Raw genomic sequence first — 21,857 nt, forward strand, 5'->3', positions numbered from 1 at the left:
GACTTTCAAAGCAAGATTGTATATGAAATTGACAGTGTGATTGTATATGAATTTTTGGAATTGTAAATTGTTATGGGAGTTGCACTGTGCACTTTAGAAGGTGTTGATGGTGAGCCTATGGCTATTTAATTAAAGAAAAACATAATCGGATATTATTACAAGGTGCAAAGTCATGCCCCAACATACTGACAGCAAGCTTGGTGTATGGTTATAGCCTAGTCACCAGGGTTATAAGTAAATAACCACATTCTGTAAGCCAGGCCCACATGAGAACCCCTTCACTTCCCACCATGCATAGCACCCTTAGAAATCCATGCCACATTGTTGATCAGTCACTCTCAATGATCATAAACTCACAACCATTTTAAAAATAATTTATTTTTCAAGGTAAAAAGAAACATAAGAATAAAACATTTTCTCTTAATTTTAAAAAAAGAACCTCTGTTACGGGTTATTAAGACCTGAAAAGTGTTCCAAGTTCCGGCACTGGTCCTCTAGAATGCCCCGGAAGACCTCGTAGCGGTGGTTAAGGTCTTTGCGGCAGTGCATGTGGTGCTTGGTCCCTAGGGCTCCATGAGGGGATGGGACCCCATAGAAGACCCTCTCGATGCGGGAGTGCACCAGGGCCATGGCACACATCGCACAAGGCTCCCGAGTTAAGTACATGTCATAACCAGTGCAGATGTACGGAAGCCCATTGGCCAAAGAAGGGGATTGGTCCAAGTTGTTGGCTGATGGAAGGAAGGTGCAGCCAGGATAATCTTGGAAGCTGTACGCCCCACCTCCCTGGCCGCAGGCCACCAGGTCGATGCAGACCATGGCGGCGTGGAGGAGAGGATTGAAGCCATCTCTGCAGTCATGCCCCTCGGCCAGGACCCTCCCAGTAGCTGGGTCAACCACCACGGCACCCACCGGCTTCATTCCCTGCCTTGCCCCTCTCTGCGCGGCTTGGATGGCCAGCTTCATGTGGCTTTGCATGGAGGCCTTCTCCGATGGAGTGAACAGGCACCCACTCATTGCCTGGCTGATGCGCTTGTTTTCGTGGAAGGAGACCGGCCAGTGTGAGGCAGCTTCCTCATACTGCAATCTGGTCACGGGCGGGTAGACCGGCACCTGGGTCAGGAATGGTTCGCCCAAGCCATACAGGTCCAGTTGGCCATCAGGGAAGAGTTCCAAGAGAGTCTGCAAAGCATCCTGCTCTTGTTTGCCACTTGCCAGGCACAAGATCATCTCCAGTGGGTGTGAGCTGTCCACAGAGCCACAAGCTCGGACACGCTTCAAGTGCGGGTAGTCGCCCAGTGGGTAGATGGCAGAGACCTCCTTCACCAACCGAGATGCCTCCTTCTTGTCAAGGACAGGGGCAGCATAGACTGGCATTAGTACAACATGTCGCAGTTCCCTCTCGGAAAGAACTGGCACCACTTGCCAAGGAAAGGCATCTTCCAGCTCCGCTGTCTTCTGCCGTTTGCACTGTGGCTCCATCAGGATAGATCCCTCCCAGTCACACTCTCTGAAAGAAGCAAGAGGAGAAACAAGTAATGGCTGGTTTATTGAGTAAGGTCAATGAATGCATGCAGCTGACATCTCACGGGCAAAATCCCACTCTCCCACTTACCCTTCTGAAAAAGGGGGTCTCTAGGCTATGAAAGTTTGTGCTGGAATTTTGAGACTTTAAGGTGGCCAAACAAGGATTCTTGTTTTTTTCTGCTGCAACAGACTTAACACAGCCACCCCTCTGGGATTATTTTTATCATTGATTTGATTTATAGTCCACTCTCCTTGTAAGTAGGCTCAGAGCAGATCACATCCAGTTAACACATATACAATATAGAAAATATGAACAATTAAAATTGGTAGCATTAAAAGAGAAATTGCATAACACACCCTCAGCAGAACCTATTGCACAATCCCGCACGTAATCATTTGGGTCCATGGTGGCCGATGGTAAACAACAAATAAAAACAGAAGCCGGGGTGGGAGGCCCGCCTCAACCACCAAAGGCATTATGATCATGTTCTTTACAGAATGCCTTAAAGACATTAGATAACATGATGAAATGAACATACAGGTATCAGTACAGAGGGCAGGGGCTCTCACCCTGGCTCATCCATTTGCTAGAACAAACCCTCGAGTTTGCTTTTCTCTGCCACACATAGGGAGAAAAATGAATGAGTCAGTCACTCTAGGACTGGGAAATTCCTGGAGATTTGGAGGCAGGGGAGGGCAGGCCATGGGGAAGGGAGGGAACTCATCAGGGACGTGCAGCCATGCAGCCCACCCTCCAAAGCTGCCCTTTTCTCCAAGCAGTCTGGACATCAGTTGTAATCCTGGGAGAACTCCAGGTGCACAGGGATGTTTGCGACAATAAAATGGAAGGGAGACCCATGAATGCTGCCCTGCGCTCCTTAGAGGAAGAGCAGCGTTTTAAAAAACAGGATAGGCAGAAAAGCTGGAGGTCCTCCATCACGCAGTTTTGCCAACCTCCAGGTGGTGACCGGAGATCTCAAAAGATTTACAATTGATCTCTAGGCCACAGAAATTCGTCCCCCTGCATTAAAGGGTGGGCTCTATGGTATTCTTCCCTATAGAAGCCCCTCTCTAGGCTCCACCTCTGAAGTCTCCAAGAATTTCCCAACCTGGAGCTGGCAACCTCACGAGAGTAGGACTCTCTGCATATGCTCAGAGGCATCCTCTGGAACGGATGGAACAATATTGAAAGGCGGGGAGGGGGAGGGACAACTTCCTTGCTACCCCACCTCGTTGGGGTAGCAAGCTCCAGGTTGGGAGAGTCCTGGAGATTTGGAGGACGCAGCCTAGGGAGGGCAGGGTTCAGGGAGGGAGCTTAGAGAATACAGCCTGAAAGGCCACCCTGAAAAGCAGCCCTTTCCCCGCCTCCCCCCCACGAACGGATTTTGGTGCCCTGGAGATCAGTTGTAATTCCGGGACATCTACAGCCCACCCACGCCGGGAGGTTGGCAAGCCTACCATGCCTCGACCCCTTCCCGCGCCTATCGGTAAGCCTCATTTCCCCTCAGGCTCCTCGCCCGGTTCCTCCACCTCCGACCGCGCCGATTGGCTACCGAAGCCCCAGGACGAAGCGGATTAGCCAAAAGCAAGTCACGCCCCTTCCCCATTCTCTCCTCGCCGGGGCAGCCGAAGGAACCACCGAGAGGGAGCGTCCCAGAGCGGTCGTTTCCGGTCTCTAGGAGCAGCTGAGGAACGAGCCAGAGCGGCCGGAAGCGTCTCTCCACCGATGAGGAAGCGGAGGCGGAAGTGAGTTGGTTCCGGGAGTTGGGAGATGGAGTCCGGGCAGCTGCCGGTGTGGCGCGGCCTGGGGCTGCTGGGGAGAGCTGCGGAGAGCCCCCCGCTCGGGCCCGGCGGGTGCGAGAGGCGGCTGCTCTGGGCCGCGTCCTTGCTGTGCGTCTTGCTGGACTTGCAGTTGCCAGGTAACCATGGAAACGAGGAGGGAGCGCCTCTTTCTCGCCCCGCCCCTTCATAACTGCTGGCCCCTCCCCCCGTTGCTGTTGGGGGTTTCTCTTTTCCCGGCTTCAGGCTTCGTCCTTGGCTGTGAGGCGCCTCCCATTCCTTAAACCACGCCCATTATGATGTTTCTCAGCCACGCCCACAGAGCCTCATGGCATCTCTCCCCACCTAATTCAAACTACTCATTGATCTTATGCGGTTCCCACTTTAATCCCCTTATTTGTGATTTGGGTCATTTTAGGGGTGCCAGCTCCAAGTTGGGGGATTCCTGGAGATTTGGGGGGTGGAGCCTAAGGAGGGCAGGGTCTGAGGAAGTCAGGGACCTCACCAGAGTATAATGCCATAGATGCCTGATCTGTGGGATTCATTGCCCCAGGAGGTCAGGACCAACAGTAACAGAAGCAGCTTTGAAAAAGAAATTATTTGCAAACTAAAATCAAGTTCGACTCTGTTGAATCCATGGTTGCCAACTTGGGATAGGAAAATTCCTGGAGATTTGAGTGTGGAGCCTGGGGAGGGGAGGGAACTCAGCCAGAATTTGATTCCATGGAATCCACCTTCCAAAGCAGCCGTTTTCTCCAGAAGGACTGACCTCTCTGGCCTGGAGATCAAATGCAATTCTGGGAGATCTCCCAGCCCCACCTGGAGGCTGGCAAACCTAGGTCATTTGGTTATATGGGTTTTGTAAGTTGCTTGTACAACTTGCTGACTGTACAGTGGAGAAAAACAGGGTTGCTGCAAGTGGTAGATCTTGGCAGAGGAACCTTTTTGGTATGAAAACCAAACTTGTACTGTGATTAACTAGATTGTTGGTCTGGAGTGACCCACCAAAGTCCTGCTTGTTTTAAAAGTTACTGTCCTTCAAACCAGCTTAACAGGATTGTTGTGAGATTGATGCAAGGAGAGACAGAGATAACAAGGTAACTTGAGCACCATTCTTGTGCGTTAGGGATCCCAGTCTTTTTAAGCCTTTGGGTACCTTTGGAATTTTGACATAGGGTGGTCACAATGACAAAATGCCTGCCACAGTAGAACAAGAAAATGAGAGGAAACTGGCTGTTTTCTTTGTGAAGGGTCTACTGCCAGGGCTGATCAAGCAATACAAGTAGACCACTGTTCCCCTCCCTCTAGCTCATTGCTGAACCTTTCAGAATGAGAGATAGTCAAGAGTCCACATTCTGGCACCAAGAACTGGCTTAAAATCTCCATGCCTTTCCTTAATCTCCTCCTCCTGTTTATGTGACTTCTCTTTTTTCTTCACTTGTGTACCTTCCCAGGTTTGCTGGCTGCTGGACAAGCTGAAATTGAGAACCATCTGGAAATGGGTCGCAAGCTGTTAGCGGCTGGGCAGCTGGCTGAGGCGCTGTCCCACTATCACTCAGCGGTGGGTGAGTAGCCAGTTGACCTGATTGCAGCCCGTGAATGCAAAGTCCCCTTGGCTGGTCCTCAGGGCAGCAGGAGATGCAGATATATTTTCTGATGGTCATTGTATCAGTGCCATGACTTTGCAAGGCTTCCACCTGTCTTAGTCTATAAGAGTAGCTGCAAAGGCTACAGAAAAACACACGTGAAATGGCTGAGCTACAGCCGGGTCAGACAGCAAGTGCTGGGGAATAACTTTTCTGCCTGAAACCTCAGCGGTCACTGCGAATCAGAATAGCTGATACTGATCTCGGTGGATCAATCTCGGTGGATCAATGGCCTAACTCATTATAAGGCCGTGTTCTACGTATCTATGTAAACTACAAAAAAAGCAGTGGTTCTCTCTAGTGCTTTCCCAGGGCCACAAGTGACTGATGTGAATGTCTGTAGTTTGAGAATGTTTTTAAATTTGCCTGAGAGGCTAAGGAGAGTAGCTGTGTCTCAGTGGAAGAGCATCTGTTTGAGACGTCGATTCAATTCCCAGCTTCTCTAGTGAAAAAGGATCAGGCAATAGGTGATATGAAGGACTCTGCCTGAAGCTTTAAAAGCCATCTAAGACAGCAGCTATCACAACATCCCACAGCAGCAAGCCCCACAAATTGTTCAATCCTCTTAAAAAGCTACCAAAGCTATCACTCTACCTTGTATTAGCAAATTCCACATTGGGGAGGAGCTCATTGGCAGAGCACCCATTTAGCACACGGACGGTCCCAGGTTTAATCCGCAGCATCTCCAGGTTAAAGGTACAGGTAGGAGGCAATCTGCAAGACCTGCTTGAGACTCTGGAGAGCCGCCAGCAGTCTGAGTAGACAGTACTGACCTCAATGGGCTGATGGTCTGATTCAGTATAAGACAGCTTCATCTGCGGGACCATCTCTTGCCCTATTTTCCCCGGAGGCTGCTTCGATCAGCAGATGAACAGCTACTGGTGATCCCTGACCCCACGGAGGTTTGCCTTGCCTCATCCAGGGCCAGGGCTTGTTCAGTCCTGGCACCTACCTGGTGGAACTCTCTGTCTGTGGAGACCTGGTCTCGGCAGATTTGTTATCATTTCGCGGGCCTGTGAGATGGAGATGTTTCATCAGGCTTATGCTGGTTGAGGCAGATGAATTGCCCAACCGGTCCCTCCCAGTGCGAGGAAGATATCCCCAACCTGTACTTGTTAAATCTTAGCCATCCTGCCCATAGACCTTGGGGATGTTTTTGAGATGCGGGGTGCAATGTGAGCCGCCTGGGACGCTTTCAGTGCAGTATTTTAATGCAGCATTATGTGATTGCTACCAATGTTTTATTATATGTTTTTATTATATGTTGTGAATCCGCTCTGTGCCTGCTTGCAGGGAGAGCAGACGATAAGTTTTAAAAAGTAAATAAATAAATGTGTGCTCACGTGTGTGACACACCCCAGTTCTTGTGTTATCTGTATGTCCCCCACGCACAACAACCCTAATATGGGAAGAAACACCAGCAAACCTCTGAATACCAAGACTTTGAGGGAGCATCAGGGTAAGGCCTCAGCCTCTATGCCCTGCTGTTGGTCCTCCAGAGCAACTGTTTGGCCACTGCGTGAAACAGAACGGTGGCCTAGAGGGACCGTTGGTCTGGTCCAGCTGGGCTCTTCTTACGTTCTTCTGTTCACCCTTCTTTTTTTGTCTTCTCTCTTTTTTTATTCCATGCATCCACCTGCCCTCCCCAGAAAGTGATCCTAAGAACTACCTTACGTACTACAAACGGGCAACCATTTATTTGGCCATGGGCAAGTTCAAGTCAGCGCTGCCGGATCTCTCCAAGGCTATCGAGCTCAAGCCGGATTTCCTGGCTGTAAGTTTGTTCCCCGCTCCCATTTAAAAAAAAAATCTATGTAAAGCAGGAAGATTTTCTGTATGAGAAGGGGCAGGATAAGGTGAAGGGGATTGTTCTGGTTTAGAAGCACCAACTTGATATATGAAAGGCCCAGTTCCTTTCCCTGCTCCCACCTTTTTAGTGCCTCCCTGTGGAATCTAAATCATAAGGGAGAACGTACTTTATTCTGGGTTGTTAATAACCCATGCTAATATTTATTCAAACGAATTTTTGTATCATCCCTTTCGATTAAAGTAACTTACGTATTGGCGGTTGTACATTTATTTAAAAAGCGGCAGATGAGAATTAAAAAGCGGGAATATAGACCTGGTGGGAAAGCAGAATAAAACGCCTACCTTGGAAAATGGGCCCAAAATGAGGCATTGAAACCTACATGAAGGGGAGTGACTTCAATCAGCACCTGAAACGTGCCAGTGCTGATGCCAGGCAAGCTAGAGGAGGAAGGGAGTTTCGTGACTGGGGCACCCATCACTGCAGAAAGACCTTGTCTTTGAAAACCACCTGCATTGCATAAGGAACGATAACTCAGTTAGAAATAGGTCAGTTTGTGTGGGAGGAAGCAGCCCTTGATGTATTCCCGATTCCAGGCTGTCTAATTGCTGAAGTCCTAATGTCAGCACTTTAAAGCGTTCCTGGGAGCCAGTAAAGTTCTTTCCAAGTTACATTTCCAAGGCCAGCCCAGGTCGTTCTGGGTAAATTCCTGCAATGGATTGCAGTGATAGCCCTTGATACAGCACGCACTGGTAACACAAAGGAATAGGAACAGGAGCAGTTTTCTTGGGTGGACAAGTCCCTGTTCTGCTGCAGGACAAGGGAGTTGTCGATCTGCCCTTTACAGGACAAGTATTACGTGTTTTTGTTTGTGCATGAGAAAAACCTGCTGGTCAGCTTCCTGCTCCCAAACAGGAAATGGTGGCTGTTGCTTCCAAGTCTGTAGGCTAAAGGTTCTGCCCTTTTCTGCCCCACCCCCTGCCAGGCCCGACTGCAGCGAGGCATCATCCTCTTGAAACAAGGCAGCTCGCAGGAGGCGAAGCAGGACTTCGAAGCAGTGGTAAGCCCCGTCCAGAAAAGGGCCGCGGGTGCAAGCATCTGGGCTGTTGATGCACCTTCAGCCACGGCTGAGAATAGACCAGCGTTGGGGGAAACTTTAATTACCTCTGTTTGCCGTTTTCAAGGTTCTCTCCTTGTCTGAATAATAAATCAGGGCTTCAAACTTGGTGATCTCAGAAGCAAAAAAAGTTTATTATGAGAAGTTCTCAAATAAGCCTGATGCACACAGTATTACAGCTAGGTGCATGCCAACAAGCAGGCGGCACCTACATTTATACCCTCACACTGGCATCGTGCAAGTAAACAACTGCCTAAAGTACAGAGGATTCTTACAAGAATATATAAACAATCAGTGAATGACTCATGATGTTCGGAACATGATAGATTGACAAGTCGAGATTATGCTTCAGTTCAGGTCGTAAACTATCAGAAAGACGCCTTGGTTATCTCTACGTTACTGAGGAAGAACATACCCAAGGGCAGGAAGGAAACATATGTGGCCTTCATTTGTTCTCGGAGTGCAAACTGACTGTTAGCAGCAAGGCCTTCGTGTTGTTGTTACAACCCAAATGAGGAGTGATAAAAGCACACGGGGAGAAGAGTTTTATTTATAAGTTTTATTTATAAGTTCTTTAGTCAATTTAGACCACAAAGAGTCACATGTAGAAAACAACAGAGCACCTCCCCCCCCCCAAATTTCCTAACAATCAGCAGTAGTGTATTTGGGGATGGATCTAGCCCAGTTTTTCTGCTGATGAAGAAAGAAGGAAAAAGCTGGCTGGATCCAACCTGTTTTGTGGCCTCCTTGGGAGTACATTAGGATTGAACCTTTTATAGCTTGCTAATGTAGCAGATTTTATTCCCAAGGCAAATAGTGGCTATTAATATAATAACTGAGAAATAAGGTAGCCAGCAACACTACTAGCGGCATTAAAAACAATCCCCCTCGATCAAATCTATTTCGTTTTTATCACATGTTTCCTCCAGGAAGCTGAGGGTAGTATATATTACTATTCTTTACTCTTATCTTTGCAACAACCTTGTGAGAGGTTAGGCAGAAAAAGAGTGTGACTGACCCGGGTGAGCTTCATGACTGAAGAGGGAATCAAATCCTACTCTTTCCAGAATCTAGCACAGTGCTCTAAGGAGTACTCCGCAATTATTCATTGTATCTAAAAAAATAACTCAACCTGGAAGAATGTTAGGTCAGGGCAGCTGTAGTCAGAATGAGCCAGACATCCTGGGGAAACAAAAATGTTTTTGCCTGTTGTTGAAAGCTCATTGAGGCAAATTTGTGAAAGTGTAGTCCATAGTCCAAGTGCCACAGCCAAGAAGGCCCTGTTTCTGGTGCTTGCCCAGCTTATTTCTGAAAGCGGGAGCCTTTAGAACAGGGCTTCAGAGGTTGATTTTTTAACTAATTGGCAGATTGATCTGGGAGAACAGGGCTCTTTGAAATACCTTGAGAGCCAGTTTGGTGTAGTGGTTAAGAGCAGCAGGACTCTAATCTGGAGAGCTGGGTTTGATTCCCCATTCCTCCGCTTAAAGTCAGCTGGGTGACCTTGGGTCAGTCACAGCTCTTCCAGAGTGCTCTCAACGCCACACACCTCACAGGGTGATTGTTGTAAGAATAATAACAACACACTTTGTAAACCGATCTGAGTGGGTGTTAAATTATCCTAAAGGGGGTATATAAATCGAATGTTGTTGTTGTTGTTGTTACTACTACTACGACTACTGCCTGGGTCACATTCCTGGCTGCAACAAAAATCTCACCTTTTTAATGTTTTTTTCCCAGTTAGGAATCTAAGACAAACACACCTCGTCAAAGTGAACTTTTATCTCCTGTTTTGGCTTCAAAATCTTGCAGTTATGCAAAGTTTCATGTGTGGCGTGTACACACAAACCCGTGCATAGCGCAATGACAGGGAATGAGGGGTGCATCCTGCTAGGGAGTCTTCTCCACTATAGAGACTCTGGAGAGAAAGGAGCAGTGGAACAGATGAACAAACATGAAAGTGCCTTAGACTGAAGTAGACCCCTGGTCCATCAAGGTCAGTCTTGTCTACTCAGACTGGCAGTGGCTGTTCAGTGTCTCTGGCAGAGGTCCTACGCATCACCTCCTACCTGGTCCTTTTAACTGGAGATGCCAGGGATTGAACCTGGGACCTTCTGCATGCCATGCAGATGTTCTGCCACTGAGACACAGCCCCTCCCTGGAAGACCAGAGAACATCTGCCCAGCTAAGCGCTTCTGTAAAGGGCGTGTTGCACTCCCAACTCTAGGACATATTTTCCATTAGCGCTCGCTCCAATCTTTTGTCCCTTTTCTATCTTCCTCGCTTTTCTAGATGTGTTTGAAGATCGGGATGGGCCTGTCCTATGTGCAGTGACCTCAGGGCAAATCTCTTCATCTCTGTCTCTCTCTGTGTGTCATGATTTTAACAGCTCAAGAGCAATCCAGATAACACAGAGGCCCAAAGCCAGCTTGCCCGAGTCAGCGAAGTAGAGTTTTCCATGCAGGAGGCCCGGACTGCCTTCCAGAGGAAAAATTACCTAGGAGCAATCAGTATTCTGGATCGAGTAATTGAGGTACTTTTGCCCACAACTTGTCCTTTCTGGCCCGGAAGGAGAGAGTTTCTCTCACGTCCAGGTGCTCTGGCTTGAAATTCTCACTTAATCAGGGAATGGTTGTGGCTGTGGAAGGGATTGCTCTGGGAAGTGTCTCGGTCATGCTGTCATTGTAAATGCCAAAACGAAGAGTTCTCCAGTAATCATTTGGCATAGAGGATGAACGACCCCAAAGTCATAGAATTTTTTAAAATTTGATAGAACACGACATAACTGCAAAGAGGGAAAACCTGCACTTTGTTCAATAGTTCCATTTGGAAGTGTGTGGAGATAGGACCACAGCAAAGATGCCAGGGAGAAAGTATAAAGAAAACAAAAATAATATAACTTTTGTCAATGTAATCTTCTGTGTTCTCGGTGGAAAGGGGAAGAGGGTGAGAAAAATGACCCAAACCGTATCCGGTGTATTTATTATTTATTTATGTCATTTATAGTCTGCATTTTTCACTGAGACTCAAGGTGGAGTGTGAGATTAGTACAGTCAATATCAAGAACATTTCCATGAACAATTCCATAGGGTAAATAGATACAAGTTCGCAAGGACGTAGCATTAACAGGAATCCAGTACAATATAGCGGTGAAGTCTACGGTTCCTAACTCATTAGCAGAGCATCAATGCTGCAAACAAAAAAATTGCCCAGGGGCAGGGGGATACAACACCAGGCCAATTGACCTTGTTGTGGTTGAGGAATGGGCAGACATTGCGGGGGGACAGGGAGATTCATTAATCATTGGACTTTCCAGCAAGCCCCGCAGCGAGGGAGATGTTTTATCCAAGAGCAAGAGAAGCTAGATGCTGACAGAGGTCTGAAGATCCGTCTTTGGGTCTTTACACATCTAACCAGCTTTTGGGTTTCAGATTTCTCCCTGGGACCCGGAATCCAAAGAGCTGCGTTCCGAGTGCCACTTGTTCCTCGGCGACTACAACAAGGCCATCCTTGACCTGAAACCAACCACCAGGCTGCGGAATGACAACAGGGTGGCTTTCCTGAAGCTCAGCAAGCTCTACTACAACTTGGGGGAGCACGAGGAGTCCCTAAAGTGAGCAGCTGGCCATTGTGTCATTGTTGAGGCTGCAGACGCGTGCCGCGATGGATGGTCTGGTGGCAGCATAGGCTGCTTTCTCTCTCAGGCTAAGGTCTGAGCCCAGTCACAGCTTGGGTAGGAGTGTGCCCGGAAATCGCAAATCAGGCTGCCCTGTAGCAGAGGGGGAGATAAGCTGGGCACTGTGCCAGGAAGGGGACGGTCAGTGATCTCAGTCAAAGCCTGTTAGTGTGACTGGAGACAGCATCTGCCCGTCCTTGTGCCCAAGTAAGTGCTGTGAGGGATGTGCATACCATTGCTCATTCAAAATAGAGACCTTTTGTGCATTTCCCTCCTGTTTGGGAGGGTGCGATCTGGGGCTGTCTGTCACCACACTGCAAGGAGACGATGGCGTCCGTCTTCCAATGGAAGGCTAGTTTGGCAGTGGGCTCTCTCTGGGCACCCTTGAGTGGGTCACTCCCTGTGATCAGCGCGCCACCCCCACCCATCTGGCCTGTGAGCCACATCTTGTTGCAGGCCCTTCCTGCCGCTGCTAGAACAAATTATCTTTCCGCAGCCAAGTGCGCGAATGCCTTAAGCTAGACCAAGACGACAAGGAATGCTTCTCCCATTACAAGCAAGTGAAGAACCTCTCGAAGCAGCTGGAATCTGCTGAGGAACACGTCAAAGCTCAGAGGTGCGTTGGGCCTGTTAGGGCCCTCCCTTTTCATTCTGGGGTTTTTGTCTGTGGGGAGAAAGTGGAGGGGTATCTGGGGAGGTAGTGCAGCCATTTATACCTTGGGCCGAATATATGTCTGCTGAGGTAGGCCTGTAGAGATGGAACCTCTTGTAGATGTCATGAAAGTTAAAGCAGTTTGCACGTTTGCTTCCAGTGCAGTTCTTCACCTGTACTCATTGGGAGAGTGTAGCTCTTGATCCCCTCCAGTTCCAGTTTCTGCTTTTCTTCAGTATTGGGCTCTTTTGTTCTCAAGCCTGCCTTGGCACTGTTAAAAGGCAACGAGTTAAAAGCTGAAAATTGGCAAGGGTGAGAATGATCTTGTTCAAAGAGGCCGAAGCCCATCTGATTCAGTTTCCTGCTTCCAGTAGCAGCCAGCCTTATTTTTTTTTATTTATAGTATTTATTAGTTGCCTTTCCTCTAAAGAAGTAAAAGATGGCTTGCCGTGTAAAAGGCTCCCTCAGAAAAAGGCCACAAGCAATTCGTGAAGGGAACAAGTCTTTTTTCCATCCTGCTTCCCCTCAACTGATTGGAGGTATACTGCCTCTGAATATGGAGGTTCCATTTAGCCATCTTTCTTTCACAGGAAACTGGCTGACCCTTTTCAGAACTTTCTAAGCCAGTGGCCATCATCCCATCTTACAGAAGCGAGTTCCTTAAGTTATTTATGGTTTTTTTGAAGATGTCTTTTCCTTGCCGCACCCTGTTCCTACTGCTAAGAATGTAAGACGAGCCAGCCTCCTGTCTCATGCAGTTTCCAACCCGTTACTCTGGAGGTCCAAGAACAGGGCATAGTAGAGGCTGAGGCCTTCCCCTGAGGTTGCCTCCTGACTCTGGTATTCAGCAGTTTACTGAAAGTGGAGGTTCCCTTTAGTCAACTAATAACCAGTAGCCACTAATAATCAGTTTCATAGATTGAGTCCGAACTCTAGTACTGCGAGGAGAGAAAAATCACTCCGCTCTCCATACCTGGGCAGTTTCCACATGTCCTAAAAATAGCGCCGCACTCGCTGAATGATGGCGGCTTTTCCGCACAATTTCTGACTTCGTTTCCAAAACGGATGCGGCAGTTTTGATTCCGTTTCCACACACGGAATCAAAACTACCTGCATCCGTTTGGGAAATGGTGACGTCAGAAATCATGCGGAAAACCCGACAATGTTCAGTGAGTGGGGGGCTATTTTGGGGACATGGGGAAACGGCCCTTGAATCCTTCATGTTGTTTGCTCCCATTCTTCCGATCTTTTCCCTTTAAGAACATAACGGCGCTGTAGACCCTGTCTCCTTTCTGCACTCACGTGGATTCATTGCACAATACTCCGTAACCCTTCAGACTACAAAGTAAAGCCCATGAGAGTCCTTGGGATGTTTGTTCTCTCTCTCAGCATGCATGCCAGGCAGCCTAAAGCTGAGCCTCTGCCCTATCCATCCTTCCTTCCTGAATACTGAGATTTGTGTGTCGTTGCCCTGTAACAGGTACGAAGAAGCCATCAAGAAGTATAAAGCAGCAGTTAAAACAGAGCCAAATGTGGCGATCTATACCACAAAGGCAAAAGGACACATCTGCCACTGTTTAACCAAGGTAAGCAGGAGTGTCTTTCCCTGCTAGAGAAGGCAGGCAGGACTGAAACGAATCTGGCTTAACAAAAAAGTGGGGGCAGTGTGGTATATGGTTAGTGTGTTGGACTAAGATTTAGGAGATCTGAGTTCAAAGCCCTGCTGTGCTGTGAAGTTCGCTGGGTAACCTCGGCCAGTTGCCATCTCTCAGGCCTGACCTACCTTACAGGATCGTTAAGGATAAATTAGGAGACAGCCATGCATGCCTTCCTGAACTCCTTGTGGGGAAGGACAGGGTAAAATATGACCTGGATCCATCAGTTATGGTTGTAATGGAAAAGTTGTAAAGTCAGTTTTAAGAATCTGTAGAAATGGAGCTCGCTGACCCATATGGGTCACAGGCTGTCTGGTGAATTGGTGCCGTCTGTAGCGAATGAAAGGAAGATGTTGCATTTGTTGGGAAACCAGTGGCACAGAGTCCTCCCTCCACAGAGCAAACGACCTCGCGAAGCCATCGATGTTTGCACAGAAGCTCATCAACTTGACCCCAGGAACGTCTTCATCTTGCGGGACCGAGCTGAAGCATACATACTGAATGAGGAATTCGAGAAAGGTAAGAGAAGAGGAGACTCGGAGAAGATCTCCCAGAGAGACAACCTGCCTTTTAGACACAAGTTCTTTTAGGTCATGATCACAACCTGAAACTCAGCTGAGGCCACCTCCCAAAAATGGCCACGTTCCCTTTTCAACAGGGGTGGTTCAATGTAGTTTGCCACCCCAAACAGGTACCATATTGTAGGTCCAAGATGAGCCCCAGGAGTTTTGTTGGTGTGGCCTGTCACTGTCTCCCAGACTCACAACCAGCAGCCCTAGTGTACACCTGTTGCCACCTGCCAGTCTCATGCCACCAGAAGTCAGTGGTCTTAGAAGGGTGTGGCTCTTCTTAGGATTGCACTGGGAGGTGGGGCACAAAACTTTCATCCCCCCCACCCCCCACCCCTGGAGCATTAGATCCTTTATTTATTCCTTATATAGCCGCTCTCCCTTTCTTCCTTCATGCAGCTCAAGGTAATTTACATGAGATTCCCAGATATCCCATCCAGGCGCTGACAAAACCCAGGACCTCTTGGCCACAGTTATTCATCATATATTATATTTATTATATTTATAGTTTGCTTTTCTCACTTAAGACTTAGGGCGTATTACGCAGTAACCATCTGCTCTCCAGCCACCCACTCAGCCAGTTTCCCCAATCCAGAAGCTTATGTTCAGCCTGGGAGTTCTACAAGGACTCGGGCAAACTTAGGGTTGATTCGCCTGCACATTATGAAATCCGTCTTTGAAATCACCACAACTTAGAGACTTATGTTGCACCTTCAAACGGAAGCCAGGATTCTCTGGATTCGTGCCTTTTGTGCAGCTCTGCCTGCTTCCACGTGTGCCCACCAGCCCTGCCCCTAGCAAACATTGCAGAACGTTGGTGTGATTTCTGGGGAAGGTGGGGCTATAACCAGCTCTGTCTTGTTCACAGCTGTTGAAGATTACCAAGAAGCCAAAGAGTTTGATGGGGAAAACGAAGAGTTGAAAGAAGGTCTGGAGAGGGCACAGAAGCTGCTGAAGCAGTCCAAGAAGCGAGATTATTACAAGATCCTGGGGATCCGGAGGTGTGTGTGCCATCCGCAGATCTCCTTTGCTGCCTGAAAGGGGATGTATCTGGGTCACCCAGTGCTTTTTCCCCTTCCATCTTCCAAGGGAACTCAAAGCAGCTTACAAACGGATTCTCCCCTTCTTTGTTTTATCCTCACAGCAACTGCGCTGAAAGTCATGATGGGCTGAGAAAGAGTGACTGGCCCAGGGTCCTTAGCAGAGTGGGAGTTTGAACCCGGGTCTCCCAGATCTAGTCTGACTCTTTAACCCCTACACCACAGCATCTGCCAGTTTTGAGGCATCCGAGTGGTACTGGTGGAAAGGTTTAGAGAGGGACAGGTTTAAAGGATCTTGGACAGCGGGTCGAGGAGCCCGTCCATTTTGCACCCAAAAAGAGCTCCTCTTTCAAAGATTAGGCAGTGCTTCAGGAGGCCTTTTTGGCCTGACTCACTGAAACGGCAACTTGTGAGCTAAACTACCAGAAAGTTGGTATCTCCTCCTCCATGCGATCCTCCAATTCAGCCCTCACCTTTGCTGTAAACTTCCTCCTTACAGGACAGCTGAGGTTCTACCCCTGTATTATTTTATTTCAAATTGCCCTCTAGGAACGCAAACAAGCAGGAAATCATCAAAGCCTACCGGAAACTGGCTCAGCAGTGGCACCCTGACAATTTCCAGTCTGAAGATGAGAAAAAGGAGGCGGAGAAAAAGTTCATCGACATTGCAGCAGCGAAAGAAGTCCTGACAGATCCAGGTATTAAAACCTCTTTATGTCGCAACTGCTGAACTCTCTTAAAAATGCTCTTACATTTGGAAACACGAACGCCTAATGCAAGTCTGCTCGTTTGGCCTAAATTATTCTGTCCATAAGGAACAATGCAGAGTTCTGAAAAAAGTCACCCCACAACCAAAACAACTTTAGTCACATACACCCCACTGACCACTGATATCTTTGTGCATTAGAACTTTTCAAAAATATCACAGGATGCTGAATCCCATGAAAGAGGGTGGGTGGGTGTGGGTGTGGGTGTGTGGGTGGGTGTGTGTGGAGAGATAGAGAGAGACCCTGTGTATGGCCGTGTTGTTCTGTAGCAGAACAATAATAATAATAATAACATTTGATTTATATACTGCCGTTCAGGACAACTTAACACCACTCAGAGTGGTCTACAAAGCATGTTGTTATTATCCTCACAACGACCACCTTGTGAGGTTAGTGGGGCTGAGAGAGCTCCGAGAAGCAGTGACTGACCCAAGGTCAACCAGCTGGCTTCAAGCGGAGGAGTGGGGAATCAATCAAACAACAAGATTCTGGTCCAGTAGCCCCTTAAATACCAACTCGATTTCCAGAGTACAAGCTTTCAAGAGTCAAAACTCAAGCGTGCAGTTGGGCAGTCAGCGGGCACCTACAGCCTGAATCCACAAAACCGTCCAGCAGGATAGTTTGCCAGGCATAAATCATAACCAGTCAGATCCCACCCCCCGCCCAAGTGTTACCTGGTCTGGGACTCTTATGGTTGGCCAGGGGAGTGGAGACCCGTTCATCGCCTGCCGTGCCTCATCCCAGTATGCTGTATCAGCAAGGGAGTTTAGAACAGCAGCTGCACACGATAACCTTGTACACTGAAATCTTCTCTGATCAGGGACTGGGTAATTTTGTGTATGGCTCCAGGCATGCTCCTTTCTTCTTCTCCTGTTCTTAGACTGAGGTCTTGAACAATAAGGCTAAAAGAAAACTTGCACAGAACCCATGTCTAGAAATACTTCTCTGCAGCCTCTAGAAATTGAGTAAATAAGTGCATTTGGAGTCAGAAGCCAGTTTGGTGTAGTGGTTAAGAGCACAGGACTCTAATCTGGAGAACCGGGTTTGATTCCCCACTCCTCCACTTGATACCAGCTGGGTGACCTTGGGTCAGTCACAGCTCTCTGGAGCTCTCTCAGCCCCACTCACCTCACAGGGTGTTTTGTTGTGGGGATAATAATAGCATACTTTGTAAACCGCTCTGAGTGGGTGTTAAGTCATCCTGAAGGGCGGTGTATAAATAGAATGTTGTTGTTGTTGTTGTTATAGAATCCTCTAAGAGGAATTGAACCTTTTGCCCTGATGTCGCTAAAGGGGATATATTCCATTAACTAAAACGAGGCATAACCCGTTTTAGCCCAAACTGGAGCACATAAGGACATTGCAGGAGCATGTGTATAAGAGAGTCCACCAACTGGAGGGGGCAGGGACATAACTGATCTGAAAAGGGGATCCCGAGAAGACGACCCAGCAATACCACGGAGAAGGAGCAGTTAAATCATGCATGCCAAAAAGTCTTACATAACTTTGAGCTAACCAAATTGGAAGAGAGTTTCCCTTAGACGGAAGGCCCAAGGCCCAGGCATGCTGATATGAAATACACGTTGGACAGGTCTAATAAAACGGGCAATTAATCTAAATTAAAATGGATAAATGCATAAGCAAAATGAATGCCAAGCAGCATCTCCTGAGCCTTTCTCTAGTGTTTTCATCTGCATCTTGTAGCTCTTTGTGCTGCCTTGTTTCCCTTTCTGTTTTCCAGAAATGCGGCAGAAGTTCGATTCCGGCGAGGACCCCCTAGATCCAGAGAATCAGCAGGGAGGAGCAGGGCACCAGCACCACTGGCCTTTTGAATTCAACCCCTTCGGTTCCGGGAACTTCCACTTCAAATTTCACTTCAATTAACTGGGCCGAGTTTGGGAGGCAAAACTGTGGCTAGCGAATGGACGCATGAACCTCTGGCTTTGCTTCTCCGATCACTGAGACTGCAGAAGTAGCACTCCTTGCCGGAAACGATAGCTCTGCAGTGGGAGGGTGAGATTAGGGAGCGCTTCCCTACTGTAGTCAAAAAACATCCCTTTTCAGATGCGCGGGTGGTCTTTGGCAAGATTGCCAAAGTCTGAAGAAAGGATGGTGACTTTGTTTTATAGCCGTCTGCCTGTGGGATGTACCGTGCATGCAAACCCACTGCAGCTCCCTGGGGTCCTGTCATTCATGGTGAACCTCAGAAAGGTAGATTGACTTGACCTGGTGGGGGTATAACTTTGCAAGGGCTGGGTTAGTATACATGTATTTTCAAGGCAGGGAAGCAAGCCCATTCTCCCACCAGTCATATATATCCCAAAAACATCTGTCGGTCGCTGAGCTTTGTAGCTCCTGTCTACACAGTCTTGGTTTGAAGATACCCCTTTTTCAAAATACCAGAAAAAGTGTGCCATCTATCCTCCTGTCCAGTTCTTCCTCTCGCATACCCATGGGAAAAAGTCACTCCATGAAGGGTGATGCGACAGGTAAGAAAACCTCTGCAGTGAATGAGGTGAGAAAGCAGAGCCCAACAAGCGTCCTCTTCTACTACCGTGTCTTTTACGTTGCTCTGGGGTGGGGGAGTTTGGTGGCTGTTCTATGACCACGTTCTTTGGCTGGAAGAAGCAGCCTTTTCACAAGGACAGGGCCTGGAGGCGACTGCCCTTGGTTTTGTTAGCACACCGTGTCCAGTGGTAAAATGGTTATCACAACAGGACAGACTCTGGTATTACATACTGATTATGCTTCCTTCAAAATGGTAGGGCTATCAGTTGGACTTCAGGGGCTTAATTCCCCCCCCTTTCCATCGCTGCCTGATTTGTTTCCACTATGACCACTTCATGTATGACTTGCAAGGGTGATACTGTGCAGCGGAGTGGGAATTCCTGTGTTGTTTTCTTTCGAGTTAGTTACGACTTTCTTTCCTCTCCCTCTGGGAAAGAGGGGAGGCACTGCCTGTTCTTTACCCCTACCCCACCCCACCCCCAGTACAGTAGTTAAAAACCTGGTGTGTTCTAATCGCCACCCAGCAATGGAGAAGAAACGTTACAGAGGAGCATTACCTCCACCTTTACCGAAAGTGTCAAGATTAAACATTTGTATTGCAAAACAGTTTGTCGGAGGTTTTTTTTTTTCTTCCCCCTTTTTGGTACCTGGCTGTGTTGTAACTCTGTAATCTATAGAGAGTCTGCAAGCTGTAGTTGGCAACTACTAAGCAATGAGCCGAGGTAGGATTGAGGTGAACCACAGGTAAACGTTTGCTTTCCAGCCTTGAGAATGTTAACACGGCATGGAGACTGAGCTGTGTGCAGCATGAGGACCGTGGTTCAAATCTCAGCCATACGCTCCCTTTCCAGCTGCCGTCTGCCACGGGGACATCCCAGTAGTGACCTAAGTAACAAGGTCGTTGGCAGCCCAGCTGGCCATTCACCATGGGAGGACACTCGAGTGCCCTCAAGTCTTCACCTCGCGGGAATGGGACCTTCAAGTGAGTCTCGGGGTCCCAGCTACTCACAGCTCTTTCCGTTGGCACATCCATTGAGAGGAGCAGGGCTTTTTTTCAGGGGGAACGCGGTGGAACGGAGTTCCAGAACCTCTTGAAAATGGTCACATGGCTGGTGGCCCCGCCCCCTGATCTCCAGACAGAGGGGAGTTGAGATTGCCCTCCACGCCGCTTGGTGCAGAGGGCAATCTCAACTCCCCTCTGTCTGGAGATCAGGGGGCGGGGCCACCAGCCATGTGACCATTTTCTCCGAGGGCAACCCACTGAGATCCACCACCTCTTTCCCCAGAAAAAAAGCCCTGGAGAGGAGCAACAGAATCACAAAGCCATGTGGCTTGCGGTGGAGAAGAGCCTTCCGCGGCTCACACTCTTAGCTCGTTTCTCGCCACGGTCACAGGCTTGAAGCTTGGCTTGCATTTCCTGTCCACAGGGCTGGCCTTGGTCCCAGTGAGGTCATTGCCATGATTCCCTCTCTTCCGGTCATGCCTGTGATGTCATGTCGAAAGGATGTTGCTGTCTGAACTAGTGACTCCCCGCAAGTCCAAATGGAAGAGAGTGGCAAACACTACGAGGCGGCCACGGCACCGCTTGCAACCAAGCTGAGGCTGTGCTTATTACATGCATCGCATCAGAGTCGCTGCAGGGATATTAGCCTGGCTTGGGGCAGGATCAGACAGGAGGCCTGTGCTCTTCTTCAGTGGCTGCAAAGGTGGAGGGGAATGCCAATATGTACTTCTCTTGAAGCAAGGGAAGAGAGGTTGGGATCCTCTGAGCTTCTCTCCTTTGCAGCCTTTGAAACCTGGATATTACCAGAGGGGAGCGCCTAAGAGCTGTTGCCCCTTGGCTTGTAGCCTGTGAGCCAGCCTGTGGCTTCGGGACTTGCCCAGGATATTGGAGCATTGCACTATTATTTTTTCCTGTTTGTTTGCATTGCATTTTGTATTTGGTAAGCTGCTCACTGGGGAGAAAAGGGGGAGTAGAAATACTCATATAAATGGATAATGCTCAAATAAACACATGACCCAAATTCCCAGTTCTTTCATCTGATCACAAATGGTTTCTACACTGTTTCCAAGCTGTAGGTGTTAAAGAGTGTTAGGCTAGGATGGCAGGGACCCAGGTTCAGGCCCCCCACTGTGCTGAGTCTAGGCTTGCCAACCTCCAGGTGCTGGGTGGAGATCCTGGAATTACAACTGATCTCCAGGGTACAGAGATCGATGCCCCTGCAGGAAATGTCTGGATGGTGGACTCTATGGCATTATACCTTCCCTTTCCCCAAACCCCTCCCTCTTCAGGCTCCATCCCCAAAATCTCCAGCAATTACCCAACCTGGAGTTGGCAACTCTATTAACCATGGAACTTTCTTTTGCTCAGCTTCACGGTATGGTTGTGAGAATAAAATAAGGGGAGGGAGAATCATGTATATGTACCATCCTGAATGCGTTGGAGTAGTTGCAGAGGGGGGAACAGTACTACTACATAAGATTATACAACATTTTCTTATACATCTAATTTTCTCTTGGATGCAACATGAATTTGGGATTCTTTGCTACAGAATCTTGACTGGATAAAATCATTTTAGGTGGGTAGCCAAGCCATGTTGGTCAGCAGTAGAACAAGATTTGAGTCCAATGGCACCTTAGACACCCAACAAGATGTTCAGAGACTTCATACCTTGAAAATAAGGTTGGTCTCTAAGGTGCCACTGGACTCAGATCCTGCTGAAATCTCTAAAAGGTTTGAAATCTACTAAGATCGGGTGCTTCCTTGAAGAGGAGGTTTTAAATTGCTCCTATGCCCCCCCCCAAATCTTTAAATAGGCCAGTGATGGGTTCCTAACAACTGCTGAGAATTACTACTCTGTTCTGAACATGAGCATAGGGCATGCTAAAAGTTGGAGGGTCTAAGCAACGCATGCTTTACTCCACAAAAAGCTCCGCTCCCAGCCTGTACCAAGTGTGACAGATACAAAGTGGTTTGTCGCAAGGGCTGTTGGCTAGGTGAACTGACTCCAGAGTGGGACAATTCTGTTCTTTTTAGAAACTCCCACACCACCTGCAAAGATTCCTTTTTCCGTTACTTTTTCCGTTACGCATTGAAATTCAAAGACGACGATTCAG

At 48.2% G+C, this 21,857-nt stretch overlaps 2 protein-coding genes across 2 annotated transcripts; one reads left to right on the forward strand and one right to left on the reverse strand.

Annotated features, from left to right (window-relative positions):
* Positions 1–430: 430 nt before the first annotated feature.
* ADAT3 (adenosine deaminase tRNA specific 3) lies at positions 431–3,075 on the reverse strand. The gene is made up of 2 exons (XM_054994853.1): positions 2,986–3,075; positions 431–1,510 (listed from the first exon to the last, which is right to left on the reverse strand). The coding sequence occupies exon 2, from the start codon at positions 1,480–1,482 to the stop codon at positions 445–447; it is 1,038 nt and encodes a 345-aa protein (XP_054850828.1). The 5' UTR covers positions 1,483–1,510; positions 2,986–3,075; the 3' UTR covers positions 431–444.
* A 199-nt stretch (positions 3,076–3,274) lies between these two features.
* Positions 3,275–19,344, forward strand: LOC129340492 (dnaJ homolog subfamily C member 3-like). The gene is made up of 12 exons (XM_054995317.1): positions 3,275–3,446; positions 4,761–4,871; positions 6,602–6,726; positions 7,745–7,819; positions 10,263–10,406; positions 11,305–11,486; positions 12,046–12,165; positions 13,682–13,787; positions 14,255–14,375; positions 15,294–15,426; positions 16,015–16,163; positions 17,974–19,344. The coding sequence occupies exons 1-12, from the start codon at positions 3,299–3,301 to the stop codon at positions 18,114–18,116; spliced, it is 1,557 nt and encodes a 518-aa protein (XP_054851292.1). The 5' UTR covers positions 3,275–3,298; the 3' UTR covers positions 18,117–19,344.
* Positions 19,345–21,857: the final 2,513 nt, after the last annotated feature.

This window comes from Eublepharis macularius, chromosome 12, assembly GCF_028583425.1.
Source record: "Eublepharis macularius isolate TG4126 chromosome 12, MPM_Emac_v1.0, whole genome shotgun sequence".
Classification (NCBI taxonomy): domain Eukaryota; kingdom Metazoa; phylum Chordata; class Lepidosauria; order Squamata; family Eublepharidae; genus Eublepharis; species Eublepharis macularius.